This window comes from Bubalus bubalis, chromosome 8 (assembly GCF_019923935.1).
Source record: "Bubalus bubalis isolate 160015118507 breed Murrah chromosome 8, NDDB_SH_1, whole genome shotgun sequence".
NCBI classification, from domain to species: Eukaryota; Metazoa; Chordata; class Mammalia; order Artiodactyla; family Bovidae; genus Bubalus; species Bubalus bubalis.
Genome location: NC_059164.1, coordinates 96,137,811 through 96,161,555, shown reverse-complemented (window position 1 = coordinate 96,161,555; position 23,745 = coordinate 96,137,811). Strand labels below are relative to the sequence as shown.

Sequence of the window (23,745 nt, the reverse complement as noted above, 5' to 3'; positions counted from 1 at the left end):
TCCAGTTAGAGGCTGTATACTTGTTTTTCCTTCAGGCATCATTTTGAAAGCCATGCAAGAAAATGCCTAGATTGTGGCTACATTTTAGTATGCCTTTAAACAAAAACACTTAAAAAAAAAATGTTCTTGTGTAAAGCAAGGAAACTTTGTTAAATTCTGAATGACATTTTAAATGATATTTGCGTAGAAACAAAGATGACCGAAACAAACATCCTCTTGGTTGTGTTCAGAACCAAGTCTTAATGCTGGTTAGGTGATACTGATCGACTGTGGGTCTGCCAGATTGCAGTCATTCAGTTTTCCAAGACAGTGCCATTTCTTGCTAAATTATCATATATAAAGAGTACCTGTGTTCCATTGGATTAAACTAGGCTCATCCTCTGTTAATTTCTTTCAACAGTGCTTATTGAATGCCTGCCAAGAGCCAGGCACTGTGGAGTGTCCGAGTTACAGCGTGCCTGAGACAAAGTTCTCCCCCGTCCCCTGGCTTAATATGTATATATACACACTTACATTCTAATAGTGTATATGTATTATCTGTGTGTGTGTCTTTTGTAAGAATACAGGCTCTGAAATCAGCCTGCCTGGCTGTACCTCTCTCACTGGCTTTGTGACCCCAGGCAGATTACTTCATAAATCCTGTAAAGCCTTATTGTTACAAAACTTCTCTGTGCCTCAGCTTCCTCATCTGAAATAGAGTAAAACAGTTTTGATAGGGGTGCCTTTGAGGATTGTAAATGAGTTACACTCATCAAGTGCTTAGACCTGTTCCTGGTACAAAGCAAGCATTAATAAATGCTGGCTCTTTATCTGTTATACATACAGATGTTACACATTCAGTATATATACACATACTGTATATGAATAGGACATGGCCATGTAATGTACATTCATTCTAATGTTTTTATTTTGGAAATACAGTGCATGTATATTTCCTTCTAGGATGTGAAATTATTTGAGCTGAGAAATATTAAGCTTGCTTTTATTTTGGTAAAGTCTTATTAATAGAAAGCTGTATACTTTCTTTTTTGTCATTATTTTTAATAGTCTTAATAATTAGTTCGTTAGATTACCCGCTCAGCTTTTCTGTTGAAAAGATGAGTAGTAAACAGTATTTTGAATGCTAGTTCAGCATGTTCTGACAAAGTATGATGCATTAAAATAAAATTCGTCATTAGCATTAAAACTGACCTTTGTGGTCATAGTCGCTCATTTTTCTCTTCTAGTGTTTGAAACAGTCTTAAGTACATTGCAGTACTATGCAGATATTCTGTGTGTAATGGTTATAGTTCAATTTTAGATAAATCATTTCCTCAAATCACTTTATCTGGAACAGTCTCAGTTTCCCATTTTTTCTCACCCATTATCTGAGGTTCTTATCAACTTTCCTTCAGTAATATAATGGCCTTATATATTAAATTATAAGGTAATTTTCTAAGCTAGAATTGTGTAGCATTACTTATGTGTCAACCTACATGAAGATAAATCTGAGTATCTGTGAATTGCCAAATGAGCAGTGCCCAGGTTCAGAGAAACATTTAGGGCCATTGAAAGCCAAACCACTTTGGGAAAGGGCTGGTAATAATTTTGACTCTGGCAAACTCAGAGTTGATATAATGAAAGCAAATTTTAAATTGAGCTTCTTTTAAAATAATTATGAGTAATGTGGCGTGTAAAAACTGTCCTTGTACGACCACAAGGTGAGCAACGTAATGAAAGCTGATTCCTGGTGGTGGTGGTGGCGTTGCTGGTTGTGATACTCTTCAGGTTTAAGAAGCATGGCTTTGGAAATCAGATCAAGTCATTTCATGTCTCCTGTGTGCTTTTCCACATCTCAGTTTTTCTCATATATATATTTTTAAATAGTAATGCCTCCTTCACAGACAACAACAAAGTTGAATCTATAAAACATGCCTAGCTAAAGTTATCTTTAAAAACACTCCTCCCATTTTCTTAAAACCTTTAGATTCTTTGAAATAAAGAACCTTAGGTTCTAAATAAAACCTTAGGTTCTTTGGTCAGTTTTTACACAAACTGAAATACATAAATTTTATATATTAGATATCTATAAAAACTGAACATATGTGAGTAAATTATGATTATTTTTACCATTTAAAGGACATGTGTAATGTTCATTATAAGAGATTTGGCTCATTTTTAGAAATTCATTTTGCTGGTGTATCTTACATCTCTCACCTGGTTGAGAAATATATTGAGAACAAGAGCTCAGTTGCTAGGTTTTGAGGTGTAAGGACAGAGCTGACTGGTATTTATTTCATTAAGCTTAGGCAAGCTATCCAATTACTTAATGCAAATAAGAAAAGTTTACACTAAACTCCTCCTTCTTTGCTTAAAACTCTAGAGAATTTAAATGAGGAGAGATATGTATTTAAAAGAAGGAAATTTAAATGAAACTTAAATCAAGGGCTTAATGCAGAATGCTATTAGACCAGGAGATCTGAAATAATAAGTGGGAAATGCCAGTAAATAAAAAAGAGAATGTATTCTCCAAGATACTTGGTATGTTTAGTTTTATCTTGAGATAATTCTTAAATCTTTGGATTTAAGTTAATAATGACTTATTTTTGTCTCATACCTGCCCCTCCCCCCCTTTTTAAAACAACAGGGTCCTTGGTGGCTCAGGAGCCTTGGGCTATGTAAAGCTAAGCCTTCAAAATTTAAAGCTAAGAAAACTGATGTTTATTATTAGATTGTATCATTAAACTGCTAATAGGTAGTGAGGAATGGTTCTGGGTTTTACTGCCAGACTTCTTAAAGATATGAAATTCTGTTCAGGAAACTGTCACTACACAGACCTTTCTTTTTTTTTCATTTTATTTTCAGACATTCCTTTAGAATAAACTATTTGAGAATTTGAACAGGTCTATTTGTAAGAAAATGAAAGTAACTGTAAGAATAAGGAGAATTTCTTTTTGGTCAGTTTGTACCACCCCCCCAGTGTCTTTTCAACCAAGAGTCAAATATAACTACGTGTTGGTAGTTTAGAGGCTCTGAAATGTTACGAAGTGTAAACAGCCTTCTTCTTTAGGTTGGTGTGGTCCAGGATCATCCCACTTGTGACGCTTAGCATCACCGTGGCTTGGCTCTTGCAGAGCTCTGTTGTGTCTAGTTTCATAAGTCCCCCAGTCTTCTGTTTTCTGTAGCTTGTTTTCCATTTTCCAATGAGTTGGAAATATGCCACTCATTCATTCATGCATATACTCAAGTATTTTGTGAGCACTTGTGGTTTGGGGCTGGCACTGTTTAGCACTGGGTATATAGCAGTGGAAAAAAGCAAATCAGATCCTTGCCCTTATGGGAAACAAAGAAAGGAACATGTGCAAGGAGGGGGCTACTAGAGTCATTATAGTCGATTTACTTGTTAAAGGTGCTTGATCATAAAAATAAAGCAGAACATTGAAGAATTGGGGGAAAAAAGCTGCAGAGGACCAAGCTATATATAGTTATGGTATATTTAATGAATGTGGAGATTTCCTTCTTTTCAAAAAATAACTGCTGCTTCTGTGTTCCTGATCCCGTGGTGGGTGCTATTGTTGTTACTGCTCCTCACCTAATGCACTGAGTGCTTACTGTGCCACAGGCTTTGCACTCAGTGCTTTTGTGTATTGAATCCTGTAAAGTAGGTGTTAACACCAGTCTGTTTTACTCATGAGAATAACAGGACCAGGGAGGTTAACTACACTCAACTAGTAAGTGGTAGAGCCTTGGTTTAGATCAGGATTGGTAGGTATTAGGTATTGCAAGCTGAATAATCTTTATTTATTTTTTTTTTTATTATAACATGGAAGACTTTTGCACTTATGTTATTGCTTCATTTTTCATTAACTTGCTGAACTTCATATTTCCAAAGTTGAGCTACTTTTAACTCTATTTATAATTAAAACTTATGCCATATGCAAGTAAACTCAGAAAAAATGTTATTAAAGTGAATAATACTTTAAAATTTGATATACCAATTGTGGAAGATTTGAGAAGCTTTAGTTATGTAGAACTCACTTTATGTCCAAGAACTAATAATTAAAAATGTGAATTTTACACTAGTTTTAGGTATGTATGTGAAATGCCTGGCACAGTGTTTGCATATAGCAGGTGATCTGTAAATTATAGTAGTTGTTATTTTTCGTTTCCACCTCACTTGCTATCTAAGTAATGCCTTTTGCTTACAAGTGATAGGCTGGTAGAAATGCTTTATGTGCCTTGTTTTCTGATCTGGTACAGTAACTTCGGCAGTTGTCAGCATGCTGTCCTTATGGGGACCATTTTGTTTCTCACGTTGCTTTCCTTTTATATAACTCCAGGATTTATTTGGGTAAAAGTATATTTGCCTCTGTTATTTATCTTTATTCAAGACATAAGTTTACACAGGTTTAATTTTTAGGGGGAAAAGCATTATCACTTTGGAATGTATTTTACAAACTGATTTTATCTGTTAGAATCGATTTGTGAGAATTTCAGAGTATCAAGGTGATACAGCAATTTAAAACTAGTATCCAAAAGTTTTCTGTTCTTTTCAAGAATCCTTTTTAAAACTGAAATTTGATAGACTAGTATTGAGTTCAATTTGGTTCTCATCATTCCCACTTAGGAAGTAGATTGCACTCAGAATTTCACTTATACCAACATACCAATTTTGCTTTTTCTTTTTATAGCATCACTTATAACTTCAGGGATACGATGGTATAGAGGGGTTTTTCTCTCCAAGAAGAAAAGGCAATCAAAATCTTTGTCCATGAGATTAGCCTAAAATGTACTCTTGCTCAGTGATTACTGAGAACCTTTATGGGCCCAGGCACATCTTTGTCATGCACAGGAGAGAGGTTGAAGTGGATTGCAGCTTAGTATGATCTAATTGTATGATGAGGTTGATAGACCTAATGCAGTCAGATGCTTCATTAGTAGAATTAGTGTTGGTTGGGAATCTTGGGAGGTGAGGTTCCGCTGTCTTACTTTGCTGGACCACATCTGCAGTGTTAATATTTGGTTTGGAGCTAAGGGACAAATTGGAGTCATCCCACAAGTGAGAAACCCTCCTCCTGAAAGGTCTGGCCATTTTTGCAGATAAAGATTGTTGGGAAATGAGAGATTCACGGGGAGGAAAGATCTTTTAATAGTATTTGTATTTCCTGCGGTGATGTCAGGTCCATGAGATCAGGGACTGGTCCTTGTCAGTGCTGTGCCTCGCACAGTGCCTCGCATAGAGTCAATAAATAGCGGACTCAGTTTGGATGGGAGGATGATGGTTACCTTCAAATATTTGTCTTATAGATGGCTTGTTAATTAGATGTATTACTTCTATCTCCAGAGGGCAGATGGAGTCACCAGGGATAGAATATTTAGTTGGGCAGATTTCAATTTGACATAAGAAGAACTTAGTGAAAACTAATTTAGCAGTTAGATTGATTAGCCTCTTGGTATATTTGAATTCTCTTCTTTAAATGCTTGGATAAAGGCTGCATGAGGATTTGTTAGAAAATGTACCTGCTATTGATAAATTTTAGGCCAAGATGACTTCAGCTACTAACTCTGTGGCTGTTTCTATCTTTTTATTTAAGTATTCCATTAAACACATGATGTCAACTATTAAAATATTTTTTTTTTTCTAAGTTAGAACTTTGTTGTCTTTTCAGACTGAAGCAAAGCAAAGAACTGGATGCAGAGAAGGCTTTTGCCAACGAGCAGTTGACCAGAGCTATCCTTCGTGAGAGGATATCAAATGAGGAGGAGCGTGCAAAGGCAAAGCACCTGGTGAGCATGGAAGATTTAGTGGGAAGGTCTTGTCTACAAGGAAACCGCTGATGTTTGGGAGAAGCTTGCCAACTCCCAATGTGGATGATATTCATGCTCTCTTTGCTTAGATTTTCTTTATCTTTGCCTTTTATAAGTGGCTGACACTTTGCTGACATTAGCCATCAAGGACCCTAAGGCAGGTGTAATGAGAGTTATTGAAGAAAAGATCAACACAGAGACGCAGGCATCTTACCTGAGGGATATTGTTTGCTTGTTCCCACCCGAGTTGTATTTGAAACCTCTGGGGTGAGAGCCTAGCTTAGTCCTCTCCTTGCTGGCAGCCACTAGATGCTAGCTGGGAAGACTCCCGCAGAGGTGAGTAAGGTTTGATCCATCACTTTCTGGACTTCAGAAAGGGGAACCATTTTTTATTAGAAAGGAAATAATTTTTTCAAAGAAAATATGTTTTTAGAAATTTAAAGATTACATAAATATCTTTAAAAATGATTATTAGTAGCAGAAAATTTAAGAAGCACCCTTAAATCTGCCACTCTCACATAACCACAGTTTACCCTGAGGTGTTTCCCTCTAGACAGTTTCTATTCCTAGGTCTGTTTACTATTGAAGACTTTGGATAGTGCTGTACATAGTGTTTACATCATGAACATACTCTTTATATCACGAACATGTGGTTATTAATGGCTGAACAGTAGTGTCTTCTGCATGCAATGTGATTGGTTGGACATCTTCCTGTTGTTAAAAAAAAAGTGGAGCTGTTCTGGGTGAAGCCTGGGGTCCTGACTACTCAGTGCTCACTTTAGCCTTCCTAGAAACCCTCATGTCATTTCCCGGTCTTCTCAATGGAATACGGTTGGGAACTCATTGGAGAGAGAAATGTAACCATATAGCGGAGAGCTTGGGATGTAAGACTCAGGGGATGTCCCTAGTCCAGTGGGCAGCTGGGGATTGTTAACCAATTAATCAGAAAAGAGTCAGTTTCTGTTCTCCTGTTCTTTCTCTTGGTCCTTTCTTTGAGAGGCTAACCTACGACCAGTTGCCAGTAGATAAAATAGGAAGCCAATGTGTACTGAATCCGTTTCTTCGGTGACTAATTGAGGATCCAGGCTACATGGGTGGGCAGTAAACCAGAACAGAGGTGATGGCCTAAGAAAGGAAGGTCTAGGGTCTGGTCAACGCCCCTGTGAGGACACACACATTGAGTGGAACTGAGGCCTAGAGAGGTGGAAGGAGTCATTCGTTGTGAATGGGGGATAATTTCAGAATTAAAAGTGTTAGGTGTTGAGTAATTTAATTATGACATCTGTTGTGCTCCTGAGTTTGAGGGTTTTTTGGGGAAGTTGAAAACATGTCAGGCCCATGCGTCAAGGGTCATTCCCATGAATGTTACAGCCTCCCAATTGGAAGGCCAGGGATGGAGAGGAGCGAGTTTAATAGTGCTTGTGGTGGAGGGTGGCGGATGGGGGTTTCGGAGCAAGCTTTGAGGCTTCTAGTGGGCAGAGGGCCCCTTGGTTCTCATTTTTATTTGTGTCCCAGCTCTTGCCTTTTCTCTTTGAAGCATTCTTTTCTCTACTTCTTTTGGTCTAAATTCGAACATGTTACCTTATTCTTTTATTTCAGGGAGATAAGCAAGATTAAGATTAAAAAAAAAAAACTCATTAAACACACTTGCACATGAGAAGGCATAAAAAGAGAGTTTTCACAAGAAATGTGAAAATAAAGAAAAATTTCTTAAGTCACAGTAACTAGAATATTATGTAATGTAGTTGGGTTGGAGCAGTGTATCTTCAGCACATATTTTCCTTGTACCTTATAAATCCTCTCTATTTCCTATCTATATATTTTTGTTTTTAGGTTAAACATAAGAAGTTGGCATTATATATTCTTTTTTGCAGATCTCTTCTTTATTGATTCTGGAGTCATACGGTAGGGGTGGCAAATGACTGACAGCTCCTTAATTGCAGCATCTGTCATAAGTTGGCCAAACAGAGTCCTCGAAGGACGTTGGGACTAAAAGTAGAATTTATGCAGTAGCATTATAGTTGATCCAGAGGCTCCTGTTCTGGCTTGAGGATTCTCAGATATTGAAGTATAGTTCTTGGCCACAACAACACGGCTGCCTGCAGCAGTTTGGGTACCTGGTGACTCCCAACTGGTTTACCGTGTGATCACCTTTATTGTTATCACTCATTATTACAGAAGACATGCATATTTGTTGGGTAAAGACCAGGAAATAAATACAAACACAATAAAATCAATTAGATTACCGTTATCCAGAGATAATTACTATTAACTTTCTGGTTTATTGTTTTATATTCCTTTTCACATTGCACTAAGTCTGTATAAAACATTTATGCTAATATGTATATTTGTATTTCTCCAAACATAGATAGTAGTATATGTAGTTTTATGTAACTCTTATAGTAACTTTCATATTGAAAAATATTTAGACTATTTAAGGCCTTTCTATACCAATAAATATGTATTTGCATGATTCCTTTTAATGGTTGAGTGTATTTCACTGAATTTTCCTCTGATTATTAAAATAATACAGGGATAAACGTTTAAAGTTACTAAGGGATCATCTTATGTGTTAGGATGACTGCGGTTAAGGTTACCAGTAAGGTATCTCAGGGAACTGCTCAAATGTTCCGTGGCAGTCTGAATGGAGTGGAGATTTAGGGGAGAGTGGATACATGAATATGTGTGGCTGAGTCCCATTGCTGTTCAGCTGAAACTATGACAACATTGTTAATTGGCCCTACCCAATACAAAATAAAAGGTTGTTTTTTTTTTTTTTTTTTTTAAAGATAGTAACAAGTATTGGCAAGGATGTTCTGAGAATGTAAAATGGTACAGTCACTTTGGAAAATAGTATGGTGGTTCCTCAAGAAAAGTAAAACTAGAATCATCATATGATTCAGCAGTCCACTCTTCTGGCATGTGTGCATGCTCAGTGCCTCAGTCATGTCTGACTCTTTGCAACCCCATGGACTGTCCTTGGGATTCTCCAGGCAAGAACACTGGAGTGGCTTGCCATTTCCTCCAAGGGATCTTCCCTACCCAGGGATTGAACGTGCATTTCCTGTGGCTCCTGTGTTGGCAGATGAATTTTTTTTTTTTTTTTTTTTTAACTGCTTGAGCCACCTGGGAGGCCCCACTCTTCTGGTTCTTTATCCAAAAGAACTAAAAGCAGGACATTGAAGAGATATTTTTATATCCGTGTCCATTGCAACATTATTCATAATAGCCAAGAGGTGGAAGAAATCTATATGTTCCTCAGTAGATTAATGCATAAACAAAATTGTTATATACTTATGATGGAGTGTTATTCAGCCTTTAAAAGGAGGGAAATTCTAACGTATCATGCAGTTTAGATGAACCTTGCGGACATTATGCTAAGTGAAATAAACCAGTCACAGAAAGGTAAATACTGTGTGATTCCGATCGTGTGAAGCATCTAGTCACATTCAGAGACAGAAGGCAGCAGGGTGGTTTCAAGGGGCTGAGTGGAAGGAAGAGTGGTGAGCCCTTTCTAATGGGTCTGGAGTCTTAGTTTTGCAGGATGAAAAGAGTTCTGGAGATTGGTTTTGCAGCAGTCTGAATGCACTTTATACTCCAAAGCTATACACTTCTAGTTATTAAGATGGTAAGTTTTAGATTATGTGTATTTTACCATAATTACACCTTATGAAAATGGTGTAAAGGAAATGCCTAAGGAACTAGCATTGCTGCATGTATAGTTCATGTTCGAGGGTGTAAAGTTCCTTCTGCCCCTCCGCCCCTGCCTGCCACGTACACAGAGTCTGCATCTCCCCATCCTGTAGGACGTGTGCTGGGGACACGACTTCAAGTCTGTATCGTCCATCAGTGCCTTGATCCCCAAGCTGTGGCAGTGGCGTCCTCAGAACCCGAGACTCCTGTGAGAGTCACCCAGGACCATTAGCATTGTTCTGCTGAGTGCTGGACCCCCACGGCTGCCATTCTTAACCCCAGTATATGGGACTCTTGAGTGATGGCCAAACATTGGTGTCTTCCTCTTTATTTAGAACCCAAATATTGCAGCCAGCAAGAGAATAAAGCTTGGATTTCTCACTTTGGAAGGAATTGGAAAGCTGTCTTTCAGTAGAACTAGGGGGAAGGATAAAACCCCCAAACTGACGCCTTGTTGGTGCTGCGAATAAAACTCCTCTTCCCCCTTCCCATCCTCCGCCCACACGCGGATGACGTTTAGATTGCTGTCTCCTTAGATGCGAGTCCAGGCCGTTTCTTCCCACAGTTGTTGTAGCAGCTAGCTTTATTGAAGCTCTTTGAAAAGCAAAGTCATGATGGCCCTGTTGTTGAAGTTTTAAAATAGGATCAGATGAAAACTTTCCTTTTTGGAAGGATCGCGTTAGCTGGAGAAGCCACGGGTCCCGCTCTCGATTCACTAAGTGCGTACCAGTCCCTCACCCTCTACCTCTCACAGACAGGGACCAGCATTTTTATCAGCTGATTCTACCCAGAGGTTTTCGGAAAGAACTTCACTGATAATTTTATCTGCTTGAAAATGTTAACTAAAATTCAAGTGAAAGGATTGTGGCTTAGGAGCAGGAAAGCAACTCTGTAAAGAAAGACCGATTAAAAGGACTAAGCTGGGAAACCTGAAAGTTAATGTGACTTGCCATTTGTGTGTCTCTGAGATCCCGTACATCTAAACCTAATTATTTGCTGTGTCATTAATTTTTTTTTAATTAAAGAATAAGGACTTTGCATTTACATTTTTTTAAGATGCCAATTAACATTTTGTTTCACTCCTTTCTGTTGTATTAAACTGTGCTGGTTTGACATTAGTCATTTCTTTTTACAACCACAGAACTGTAGTATTTTTCTTATTTCTTTTTGAATCTAAACTTGAAAAGAAGCCACAGTTTACTTAAGGAAATAGTTGCTTAAATATTTTGGAGCTTATAAAGCTAAATGTGAAAGAGTTTCCTGCATTTTTTGGGCAGATGTTTTATTGAGGGCTTACTATATGAAAAACGTGGTGCTGGATACTGAGGCTATATGAATGAAAAAGACAAAATCCATAAGGAATTCACACTGCAGTGTGGGAGACAGATACATGAAAAATAATGTTAAAAAGTGCCAAATCTGTGATAGAGCCTTGCTACTTATATCCTTATGAGAATTTTCACTTCAGTGAAAGCAGAGACTGACTTTCTTGTAACCATTTTGTATCTGCATTCACACATTTGAAAGCCTAATACATACTGGAGCCTGACAAAGAGTAGAGAGTCAATAAATGCTTGCCGATTTCATAAGTGAGGAATTGAGTCTACTCAGGTTGTGGAAGGAGAAGGCAATGGCACCCCACTCAGGTATTCTTGCCTGGAGAATCCCAGGGACAGAGGAGCCTAGTAGGCTGCCATCTATGGGGTCGCACAGAGTTGGACACGACTGAAGCAACTTAGTAGCAGTAGCAGCAGCAGCAGCAGCAGCAGGTTTTGGAAATGGGAGGAGAGAAAGTAGGGAAGATGAGAAAAGATTTCCTAGAGACGTGATACCAGAGTGGAATGTTGGAGTAGGAATTGCCTGTGTGGTTGAGGAGTAGGGATGGTTCAGCCTACAGTAGTTGCCAGTAAAGCATGGAAGCCTGGGGGCACTGGAACACCACAGGAGCTAATGAGTGGTAAGTAAGGGGGAGGAGTGTTGAGAGATGAGGCCGAAGAAGTTGGCAGAGCTAAAATCACGAGGCACATGTATGCAATCCAGAGACCGCTGGACTGTATACATGCAAAGGTTTGATGTGCAATGGTTAGATGGGCATTTTGATAGTTCTGTATTGAAGGGTGCAAGATGGACTAGAGGAGGGAATAAATGGAAAGAGATTATTCTTTTCTGTGGTCCCCGCCATCACACATTTATGGAACACCTGGTGTATGCTAGGTCACATCAGTTGCTGGGGGTGCAAAGATAGATTAGATTTGATCACTTTTCCTGAGTTTGCCTTCTTCAGTCAAGTATAAGCTGGGTGGGGAAGGTCATTCTTAACTTGAATTTTTTTTTTTCTCCTGGTAAAATTTTTGAATTTGTAAAACCTCATAGTGTTTAGAAAAAAGCATAAAAATTAGGGTAAGTGAATGCATAAATTTAGTTTTTGGAAATTTAAGCTACTGTTTCTCCAAAATGCCACTTTTTATCCCGTTTCCCTTTTGTCTGAAATGCACTAGTGAAGCAATCAAGAAGAATTGATTAATTTTGTGCTATGTGCTTTTCACTTCTGTGTTTTATTTGTGCTTCAAACTGTGACAGTTGAAATTTCGTGGTTAAAGAGAAAAAGGTTTTGAATTTGGGGCTGGAGGAAAATGACTAAAGGAAGTAGATAAGAATACTGCTGCTGCCCAAGTTTATAAGTGAGGGTCCTCCCAAGAGCAGAGGTTACCATTGGGATTGTAATTTTGAAATGATCAACAGGGTTCATGTTCAAAAGTTCTGTGTTGAAGAAAGTTAAGAGTGATCACTTGGGGCTTTTAGTGTCATTAAAATTAACCAGTGAATGAAGCTGCAGTGTAGCACCAGTTATTCTGGGTTCTTTTGTTGGACACTTAATCCTTTTAAAAAAAATGTTTGGTCTTTTTTGTGGTGCAATTTAGTACTTCAGTTATAATCTCTATTAACACACTCCCTCTGATTATATATGCCCTGGGCTGGTTTTTCTTGCTATAGACACGAATCCCCAGTTGTTCTGACATGCATGGAGTATTCGTTTGCTTTGAATGCTAAAAATGAAGTTAATGACTTTGAGCTTTCACTTTTGGGGACTATTTAAATACTGAATTTCTGTTCTGTGTCAGAAATTTAAGCCATTTAGGCATAAGATAATTTCCTTGGTGTTACTGGTGAGAATGGGACCTAGGATCTGTCTGCAAGCCCATTTCTTCCTGTCTCTCGCTCAGTTCCTATCTGACCAGGAAATTTAAAGGGCAGCAGCCCTCGGGACAGGTGGGAGCAGAGGCGTGCAGCATCATTTTGCCTCCTGTGTAAATATTTGAAATCAGCAGGCCAGGACAAAGCCTCCATCTCCTGTCTTCTCCCTCGTGTGCTTCGTTTTCTGGTGTGGTCTTTGCCTCCTGTGTGTGTTAAAGCAGCACGCTGTTGTCAGCTGAAATGCATACAGCCCTGTGAAGAAATTATTAGGAAGAGATTTTTAGTCAGATATTCCATGGAATGCCAGGCCAGATCTTGGTACCTTTTTTTTTGCCACAGTAGTAGAAAAAGAGAAACAAGTTTTGTCTTAGTATGCCAGCCTCATCTTTATGTTAAGAGCCCAGAAAGAATAGGACTACTATTGCAGATTTCAGCATTGCGTGTGTGTGTGTGTGTGTGTGTGTGTGTGTGTGTACACTCAGTCATGTCCGACTCTTTGCAACTCCATGGACTGTAGCCCGCCAGGCTCCTCTGTCCATGGGATTTTTCAGGTAAGAATGCTGGAGTGTCTTAACCAGATGAATGTATTTCTCAAATGTATGTGGTCAGACCCTTTCCTCATCAGGATTTGCAGGAATACACATGCTCGTAACATTACCATCTAGTCCGAGAGAAGCCTCTTGTCATGCTGAGCAGATACTGGGGGGCCTGGAGGAGAGAATGGCTGAATATTGTTCTGAAAGTGGAGATTAAATCTCACTGTCAAGGCTGGCAAGTCTGTCCAGTGAGCACATTGTAGAGGTGACTGCAGTTTGCTGATGTTGCATTTTTTCCCCAAGGAACTATCACAGTTTGTGTGACCTGTTGACAGAAGGATTAGAGAGGATCTGAGGAAAATGCGGTTGATGTTCTTGTCAACAAGTAGTTGTACTTAAAGACAGCTATAAGGAGCACCTCTGCTTAAAAGGTGCTGTCATACTGTCATTCTAAATGCACTTTGCAAATTCATCAAGTTGCTTGCACAGTGGTTGGCTCAGGGCGACTCCTGTTGAGTGGTGTCATATGTGGTCACCCTGCCATAAATAGCTTATTGACATCCCATCAGGTGGGTCATTATGGGTGTCAAGGTGAGGTATGGAGAGCACTGAGTAAAAATCCATAGGTAACTAAGGTGCAAATGGTTGGTTATAATTCCATCTCTTTATAGTGCCCTGGCATTTATTGTTAACTTATTTGCTTCACTGCCTGGTCTAAGATGAACTGTCATTAGGGCCTTGGAATGTTATTAAACTGAGATCATAATCTCTTTTCCTACTGAAGAGGCTGAGAAATATGGCCCTCAGTATTTGCTTTAACCTGTGACAGATTAAAAGTTGAACAGAAGCATAATGAACTCCATCAGTCCTTCCAAATCCCAAAGAGGAGTGCTTTGCACATTGTTTTGAATGAGACTCTAAGGCCAATGGGGTCGGTTTTGTTCAGAAGCATCCTTTTCAGTCCATCTCCCTGGCAGGCTTGAGGACTGTCAGTTCTCATACAGCCGTGGAGAATTGCTTTCAACCTGTGGGACGTGGACCTCTGGTTTAGTGAATGCAGTAGTAAATTGAAGAGCGGTAGTGTTTACTAGGTGACATACCATGGTGGAGTGAGGTCTGCTTTGTTTTTGCTTACTGACATTAAGTTCTTCACAGTGCTGAACATTCTGGGGTCACTGTGTATTTACTTCTTTTATGTATTCCTGCCTTTATTGCGTAGATATGATTCCTAAATGGGACTGAGTTATGTTCTTTCTGTGTTTCTTGATGTTTTGAACTGTGCCCTGCTTTGGTGGGTATAAGGGTTTATTTTTATGGAGCCCGGGGTTATTCCCTTCACCATAAAGACATTCAACATTTTGTTCCAGTGTGGCTCTCTCCACCATTTTCTTTACTAACTATATTTTAAGGATGACTTCTCCTGAAAAATACCAAGGGGCAGAATTACCAAATGAAGTAAGGCCTGCATTCTCTAGAGAGCAGGAATCTGTTTACAAACCTGCAGTATTTATTACATACCTCATTTAGCTCATTCATCATTTTAATAGAAAAATGAGTCATTTTAGATGATTCTAAAATAATTCGAGGTAAGCTACATAGCCCCAGGCAGAATATGATTTCCTCAGCCACCAAGCTGTTTTCAAAAGAAATAAAATGGAATGATCAGCACCAATAATTTATGATTACTTGTGGTAAACTTATCAGATGTCTTCATTGTCATAGAAATTGGTTGAGATTAAAAGTTCAGAGGAGTTTTCTAGCAAACTTCTGCCAGTTCTTCCATCTTTCATGACAAATGGCTGCAAGGTTCTGTACTTAGCTGTGTGTTTAAATACTCTCTGCCTGTGAAATAAGTAGCATATGCATAATCATAACACTGTTGGGGGTTGATAATCTGTTTAAGAGCATGGAATGTAGTAATACACATTGCAACTAAAGTTTCCATCTAGGCCATTGTGAACTGAAATAGTTTCTCAGTAGTCCAGAAAAATTCTCACCTGTGAATCTGCGTTGCAAAGGATACTGGTTAAATGAAGTGTTTTTGTGTACTTTTATAGAGTCTTTTTTGAGTGGGCTTATTTCCAAAAAATGTTTGCTGTGGTCTGTTCTGTTTTGGTCGGGGAGTGGTTGATAGAGATACAAAAGGGCTTGGTTTGTAGCAATTATTCATTCCTTTGCCCTCAGAAGAACATTGATATATAAAGGCAGAAACTTCGTTTTTGTTGTTGTTGTTGTTGTTGTTAACTTTTTATTTGCAGGGGAGATAAAAGACAATTCAATTATTTTTCTGTTACTTTATGAAAAGTCAATTTATAAGTATACAGAACTTTGCATTCTCTAAGAACTCCTGTATTTATATATTTATTCATCAAGGTAACAGACTTGAAAGAAAAGTACAGGTGAAAGAAAGGTAATGATGCATTAGCCTGGCAGGATGATTCTTGAGAATAGGCATAGACTTGCTGCAGCAGATAAGTCTTAAGAGTCAATGTAACATATGTTATCAGTGTTTACGTCACTCATGAAGTGGATTCACTCGTGTGTTCTGTGTTTTCATTGAACTTTAGGAAAATTCAGAATGAAGATATTCCACAGGTTTTTCTTGTAAAGTCTACACACATGCACATATGTGCAAGCACACACGCACGTCTTTAAGACCACTGGAGCGTGGGATACAAACACCGTGTCGGTTTGCCTCTTAGCATTTCTATACCTTAAAAATTCGTGTGTTTCTTATGTAACCAAGTACACTTGTCAGAATCAAAAAGTTTAACATTGATGTAGTGTTTTAATTTTTAACCAAAATTTCAACAATGTTCCTTATAGCAAATTTTCCTCCTAGAAAAGTATACATTCTTGGGCCATATATTCCATTTATGTAGTTATCGTGTCTTAAAACATTTTTAACGTGATTTACGAGTAATAGGATCTAGACAGATACTGTGTTAACCTGAGTTAATGAATTCTTGCTGTCATTGCTAGAGTTTTAGACGAAAGGAGAATGGATGAAAAGAGGTAAAGAATTTCATGCAGACATATGGATTGGTGTTCTGTGTTGTGGGTGAAGGAACAATTGTTTTGGATATTTTCTTTTATGAACCCAAACTAAAACAAATGTTTTCTCCAAGATCTGTGTAGATTCTGTGTCTTTGAAATGTAGCAGGCATCCAAGTTGTATCATTAAAAATAATTAGAGAGTAAAGTGTTTTCCTACTTCTCTGGAGAGTTTTTTGAAGAGTAATTTTATCAGAAATAGCCTTCTCTCCACACCCCACCACCAGCACCACCCCCCAGGTACTGTTCCATGTAATTTTAGGCAAATTGCTTTTTTCTCTTTATGCCCTTTGTTCCATCTGTTTAAAACGAGGACAAGGTTGTGAATGTACTTTTCTTTCAAGTCTGTTACCTTGATGAATAAATATATAAATACAGGAGTTCTTAGAGAATGCAAAGTTCTATATACTTATAAATTGACTTTTCGTATGTCCTAAGTAATTTTGTTTTATGAATAGGTTACCAATTCCAAGAGTCACATCTATTTTAATTTTCTATAGTTATTAAAAACAGTCCATTAAAAAAAAAGAAAAATAGTTAAAGTTAAAAGCCTCTATTTCCTTGGTTAAATTGGATTTTTGTTATTGAAAACTTATTCTGATTAGTAGAAGTGATTTAGTCGTAGGCACAGTATAAATGCTGTTAGCAGTTCCTGTATATTGAAAGGATCAACATGAGAGGTGTCCTTTTCTTGGATATGAGAAGGTGGGATCTTTTTGCTAATATGTGTTTATTGGCTTACAATGAAAATTCAGACCTTTGTTAGCAAAATAAAGTAATTAAAATACATATATCAGTTCAATTCAGTCGCTCAGTCATGTCCGACTCTTTGCAACCCCATGAATCACAGCACGCCAGGCCTCCCTGTCCATCACCAACTCCTGGAGTTCACTCAAACTACGTCCATCGAGTCGGTGATGGCATCCAGCCATCTCATCCTCTGTCGTCCCCTTCTCCTCCTGCCGCCTCCTGTATATAAATACATACATATACACTATTAAATTAAAAGGTACTGAAGTTGATCTACTTTATGCCTTTAAAAAATGACTATTAAATGCCTTAAATTTATGTATTATAGTGGATTAAACCCGTCTGCTACCTAAGTTCAAGGCTTCATCTTTTCAAATGCTTACTTTATTTTCCATTTATTTCCTATTTACTTTTTAACTCATTAAAAGTCATTTGTTATTTTTTAATATGACTATCATATCTCTACCTCACCCTTGCCTGACATAATTTTCCTCCCTTTCCTAACCACCCCCCCACCCCGCCCCATCCCATTTTAAATTTCCTGCCCATGGATGGTGGCGTTTTTGGAATGTTCCCATCATCCCATGTCATGCATGGGCATCAGGAGAATGTCTTGGTGCTTTAGACTTTTTTTTTTTTTAAAACTCCCCGAGGAACCCAGTATATTATAAAGAAACTGGCTCAGTTCCAACCCCGAAGGCATCAAAAAGAACAAGTTCTAAATAATATCCTCCTGTAGGATGCAGCATGTTTTCACCATGTATCCCCATCTTGGAGATCACCATTTCCAAGATATATCTATAGCTCCGCATATGCTCCGTGTGTATATTATAACATTGCCCCCCACCCCCACCCCCCGCCCTTCGTCTCCTCTCTCCTCAGAGTTTATTTTTTCCTTTTCTGCGAGCCTTGGGAACATGTCCATAGGCCCGTAGACCGACACAACAAAAGCAGACACTTGAAGTAGTCAGGTTTTGTCCTTGTCAATGACATGGGACAAATGCACGCGGGGGATTAAAATATGTTCACCCTGACAGAAATCTTTTAACTTGAAGTGAAAAAGCCTCCCGTCAGTTCTGATCGCAACAAAGGTTACGCTGCTGCCAGCGAGGGTGGCTTGCCAAGAATGCCAGCTTCTCAAGCTCTGTTCTGGAGGTACATTTGTTGCTTGATTCTCAGCTTTGAGTTGGTTATAATCCTGTCTTGGCATGCTTTGTTTCCCGAATGCATCAGTTTTCAGTTCCTTTGGCTTTTTCTCAGGATTTATGAAGAGGGGAGGTGGATTTAGCTTTTTGTCTGGCGGATAGCAAAGCCTGTTTGAGTTCCCTAATCAATAATTGTAAAATAACTCGAAATTGATCTCTGCCTGCTGTAAATCCATCCATGCATTTCTATTAATGTCTGTCATCCTAGAGAAGCTGTACCATAGACATTCCTGTCCCCATGCCGCTGTAGGCGGGGCATGAACAAGTAACAGGCTGGCTGTGTATTAAGGGGATGTTCTTAAGGTGTCCACAGTTTGATTCAAGGCTTTGGGAGCTGTTTCCTAGATTGTAGTGTAGACGTTGCAGGGGGCTGAAAAAAGTTTGTCGTGTGTGTGTAACCTAGTGGAGGGGGCCCTTACTACTTGTCCCTCATGTAGACAGAGTAGTGATGTGATGTTGTTGCCAGGTTATGCCTATCCCAAAATACACTTTACACTGATTTGACATCACCTCAGCCTTGTCTCAGTTGATCTGGAATTCTTATTTCCCTCCCTTTCTCATTAAGGAAGAGAAGTGCTGGATGTTCAGTTTGACCACTGCTGATAGACAAGTCTGTTACCTGGGCACAAAGGATGCTAGCTAGTATTTGGGGAAGAGGGCCACACCTCTTCCTCCTTTCCAGCGTCCATGATGAGGTAGAGTGTCTCATTGCCACTGTGTCATCGTGGAGGTTTTATAAAACCTAAGGGTTTTAACTGGACAGGGAGGTCTGTCCAGTTGTATTAATGCAGGGGGAGTCTTCTTTCAGTAACTTAGAAACAGGGGAGAAATAGTTATCTTAAATAAAGTTCAAAACATACTCTGAGTGACTCCAGAACAAGACTTGCTGTCACTGATTGAATATATTAACACCTCTAAAGAAAGAATATGTCAATCTTGATTTTTTTCAGTCTTTAAAGTTTTAAAAAGATTATTTAATGTCATGGGACTTGTTTACAATGTGATGTGCAGTAGAATAAAAATCAGTATGCTCTTTATTATTTGTATATCTGCAAGGACAGAAAGCTTGGTATAGGTTTGTGGGTTTTTTTTCATTTTTCTTTTTCCTTATATCTGTTTCAGACATTTTCTGGTTTACCTGATTGTCTTGACTACGTTTTAGTTTATTTACTTACATATAGCACAAAATACATATCTTCAGTAATTACTTAGTACTTTTTGTATAGAGAAAGAAAGATTTATGAAGTTGTATATATAGAAGGAAAGAAATGATTTGAAAAGACAAGCGATTCTTGAGTCCGTCCCAGTGCAGCCCTGGTCTCACAGTTGTCTGGCCCTGGTGGATGCTGGCCTCTTGTGCAGGTCCTTAGCGGTAGCTGCCTTAGTTTCGTGCCCGGATACTTTCAGGTCGTGAAATTCATCAAGTAGCCCTCTGATTTTGATTTGGCTTCCGATGGCCTGCAGAAGGCACTCGTCTTGGCGGGAAGTCCCGCATGCCTCTTCTTGGCAGGTGTAGTTCTTATTTTAAAGTGATAATTTGGCCTTTGAGTTGATTTGGAAGTCTCGAAACTTCGGGGCCTGTTAGCAAACAAGGCTTCGAAATGTGCAATACTAAGTTCACAAAACTAGCTAATTCTTCACTGGGGCTTTTTGACAGGTGGCTTGAAGCTGTGTTCAGTCACAGCCCTGATGCCATGTGCCAGATTGGGCCTCTCTTCTCCCAGATGTCACTGAATAAAGGGAACCCGAGAAGCGTGCGCTGTGTAGGGCATGGCTCTTGACAGGGAGCCTGACGCTCATAGTGCTGTGGCCATTCCCCAGTCCTGCTCAGAGCCCGCTCTTGGGGTTTGAGCTCCTTTGTCTCGTCCTTTCTCAGAGACCAGTCAGCCGTGGTGTAGATGGAGGTGCAGTCATCTCTTGTGATCATTTTAACTTCCTGGTAGAACTTGAGGAGATGGTAGAAATCCCCGTGCCTAGTGATCCCTTCTTCTAGGGGGAAGAGAGAGGTCTGGGGCTGTCAGGGACAGAGTGATGGAGTGAGGACCAGCACTTAAATCTCTCTCTAGGATGATTTTCCTCTTCAGTGATCCTTTTTCAGATAGGCTCCCAGGATTGCAGGCCAGAGAACAAAAACGTCAGGAATCTTTCTGCAAGCTGGGGCTGGCTGGAAGAATAGAAGCCTTCCTGAGGATGGGCAGCCTCCCTGCGGCGTAAGCCAGGCACAGAGGGCATTTGGGACGGACAGCTCTTGAGCAGGGTGAGGCGGACATGTGTTTCTCTGGAATCATCACCTCTGCTGTCTTTCCTTTATATGTTTTGCAGTTTTCTCAACTGCCCTTTCTACTATGTGCATATCTCCTTGCCTAAGAGCCTTAAGTATCTGGGCAGAGATTAATGTTATAGCTTCCTAGAAAATGAAACTGATGCCTCTGCCATAATTTCTCTTAAATAATGGGGGAAAGGCCCATGGTATTTGTCAATTATCTTCAAGGCCACTGTTACGACTACTGAGATAGGGAGTAAATGTCCCTGATCTCTTCCTGTTCTTACCTTGAAACAAAGAGGCAGGAATGCAGTCATTGAATACGGTGAATAATGGTCATGGATAGTTCTCATTGTATGATCATGAGATTATGTTGTACTTACGTGGAATTAGAGCAGAGCTGTTATCGTAATTTAAAACATAACTTGCCCGTCACAACCAGTGCCCATTGATTTAGCAAGAGTGAACGTCTCCTACTTGCTTTCCTTTCATATATATACCTGTGTGTGTGTTTGTGTTTGTATGTCATTTGCATTTGCATTCAGGTATTATTTAGAACCTACTATATTCTAAGCACTGGTTTATGTACTGGGGATACATCAAAACAAACAATAATGCCTGCCCTAATTGAGTTTATATTAATTAGGAATTGTCTGAAACTGTGTCTGAAAAGTTACAGATTAGGGAGAAAGGGAGTTAATCCTAAGGGAATAAAAATATTTAACTTAGTATTTGATGCTCTAATTCAACCTCTTTTTTTTTTTTTTTAAGTAACTTATTCAGGGCATTTTAACTTTTATATTTGAATTGGAAAAAGTTTGATAATTGGATGAGATGACAAAGTTTTTGAAAACATTCTTTTAAACTATACCAATACTATAACACTATACAAATACTGGGTTTAGGATTAGGTAAACCTGTATTAGGGTTTGCCAGAGAAACAGAACCAGTTGAGGGTGTGTGCGTGGACATACATATGTGCCTGTACGCATATAAAGATTGATTTATTTTAAGGAGTCAGCTCATGTGATGCTGGGGGCCAGCAAGTCAAAAACTCAGAGAAAAAGTCAATGTTGGTCTGGAGGCAGAAATTCTTCCTCTGTGGGAGGACCTCAGTCTTCTTTCTTAAGAACTGCTGCTGCCCTTGTGGCTTGCCTGGGCAGGATTTTGTGGCTTGTTGGAGCTCTGCCCAGTGAGCAGCTGGGGCTAGAGCTGGGGGTTCCTCTGGTTTCTGAGCATGGTAGCATTCCTTTTTTGTTGAGACGCCCGAGGTGGCACAGGTGAGGGCTCAGGTGGCACGTATTGGCACTGTCCCTTGCTGTCACCTCCCAGCCACTTCTCAATAATCCTTGTCTCTGGTTGGTTGTCTCCCCATAACTTCTGACCCAGTGACTGCAGAGACTTGGGTTCTCCCGGCTCTAGGTGTTTCCTATACATTCTCTGAAACTGTGGGGCCGGTGAAAAGCGCTAGTAGCCTGGCCATCATCTTCCTCTTGAAACAGCAGAGCTGTGTAATGGGATATAGGTGGCACAGTGTCGCTTACTTTGATTCATCGTTTGAATAGCAGCCCGTGGTTAGTAGCCCGTAGGCTGTGTGCGCATCCTCTGTTCCTGGTGCTGTGTCAGGAGCCAGAGAAACAAGAGCGAACGCAGTCTTTGCTCTCAAGAAGCTTACAGTTGGCCGCAATATAGACCACCACTTAGAAAAGAAGCTAGTTAGGCTGATGGCACCCATGCCCGACTCGGTGTCTGCCCAAATGTCATCCTGTACTTCTCCACCCACTCTTAGCCCCTCATTTAAATTTCACCCTTCATTTCAGAGCCCAGCATAAATGTTGTCTTTGTAAAGCCTTTCTGGTTTCTAGCTCAGGAATGATCACAGTCTTTCCATAGTTCCAAAACTTTTTGTTCATAGCTTTTTTATGAGTTGGGTGAACCCTATAATTTATCATCCAAACAGAGAAGGTGAAAGAAGACACCATTAATTGATTCTTTCAGGACAGCACACAGAAACTGGGACGTTCCAGGGAAGCCAGGATGTATGGTCACCCCAGGTATGACCCTGTTTGAGTAAAGAATGGTATGGTCAAGCGTGTATTCATGTCCCGTTTTATAATGTGAATTTGTTGTAGGGTTGGGGGCGGCCAAGAGGAACCATGTCATTTATGCTTGCCTGTCCACATGGGGATTTATTTACACTCAGCCGGAGCTCAGTGGTGCTTACTGAATATTCCATTCTGGTGCTGTTAATGAGAGATGTCAGAAGTGGCACAGACCTGCTGGAACCTCCTGCAGATCTGTCAGGAGACGATTCTTGTGAATGGGCAGAGATGAGGGCCAGGGAGGCTCGGCTGTGAAGGGGCTCCTTTGGGTTGTCCAGTAGTCTGCATCTTGCGATAATGTCAGTTAGGGGTCATTCAGGGCTGCTCTGGTCAACCAGATGGCCAGACTGTTCTGTTAGGTGGAGCACTGACCATAGGGAAGCCCCTGGGAGCAGTCAGGAAGGCGGTCGAGCTGTGGCTCCTGGGCCATTGTGTCAGTGGAGAGAGGAAGCCAGCTGAGGCAGGCTGGTGACAGCATCCTGTTCCTACCTGCTGTGCTTGGTAACTTCAGTGTTCTTACACCTGACTCCTTCCAGGCAGTGTGTTAAATTGAAAGCATTTGAAAGGGTGATAATCACTTAGTAAGGCTGCTGAAGGTTACACAGAGTAGAGGACTCTATCAGGTTCTTTCAGAGACTAGGTGTCGCTGACAAATTCTTTGATGGAGTCTAGATGACATTAGTTCATGGGCTTTTACATATAAATGAAACACTTATTGAAAGAGTCCTTTTCACTGGCCAGAGTAGGCAGCTATTGGTAAAATGAAGTGAGGCACTGGATATATAATAATACCGAGTTTATTACCACATGGTTCTAAAATAAATAACGAATGGATACATTGACTTCTGCTTTATAGATGACTTTGGAGACCTCTTCAGAACACTTCAAAGGTCTCCTTAAAGACGTAGTATTTTGAATCTGTTATCATTGTTCCTTACTGCCTAGGGGCCAGTGTCTACTGAAAAGGTGGACACTTAGAGTCTTTTTGTGCATAATAAGCATTTGGTTTTCCCACAGCCTGTAATTTGGACTGTAGTAGCAAGTTGTTAGTACTAACTCGTGAGCCTGGGGTATTACAGCACTTTTTGTCAGACACCTATGCTCAGCAGACTCTATATGGCACGAGCTGATTGTGTTCACGTCTATGAAAGTGAACTTCT

General features: G+C 39.7%; 1 protein-coding gene across 2 annotated transcripts in view; it reads left to right on the top strand.

Moving 5' to 3' along the window:
• CHCHD3 (coiled-coil-helix-coiled-coil-helix domain containing 3) overlaps positions 1-23,745 on the top strand; it is a 285,897-nt gene that overhangs the window by 96,633 nt on the left and 165,519 nt on the right. For both annotated transcript variants that reach the window (XM_025291546.3, XM_006047727.4), the window contains exon 4: positions 5,649-5,766. In XM_025291546.3, the coding sequence (XP_025147331.1) occupies positions 5,649-5,766 (118 nt within the window). The remainder of the gene's footprint in view (positions 1-5,648; positions 5,767-23,745) is intronic.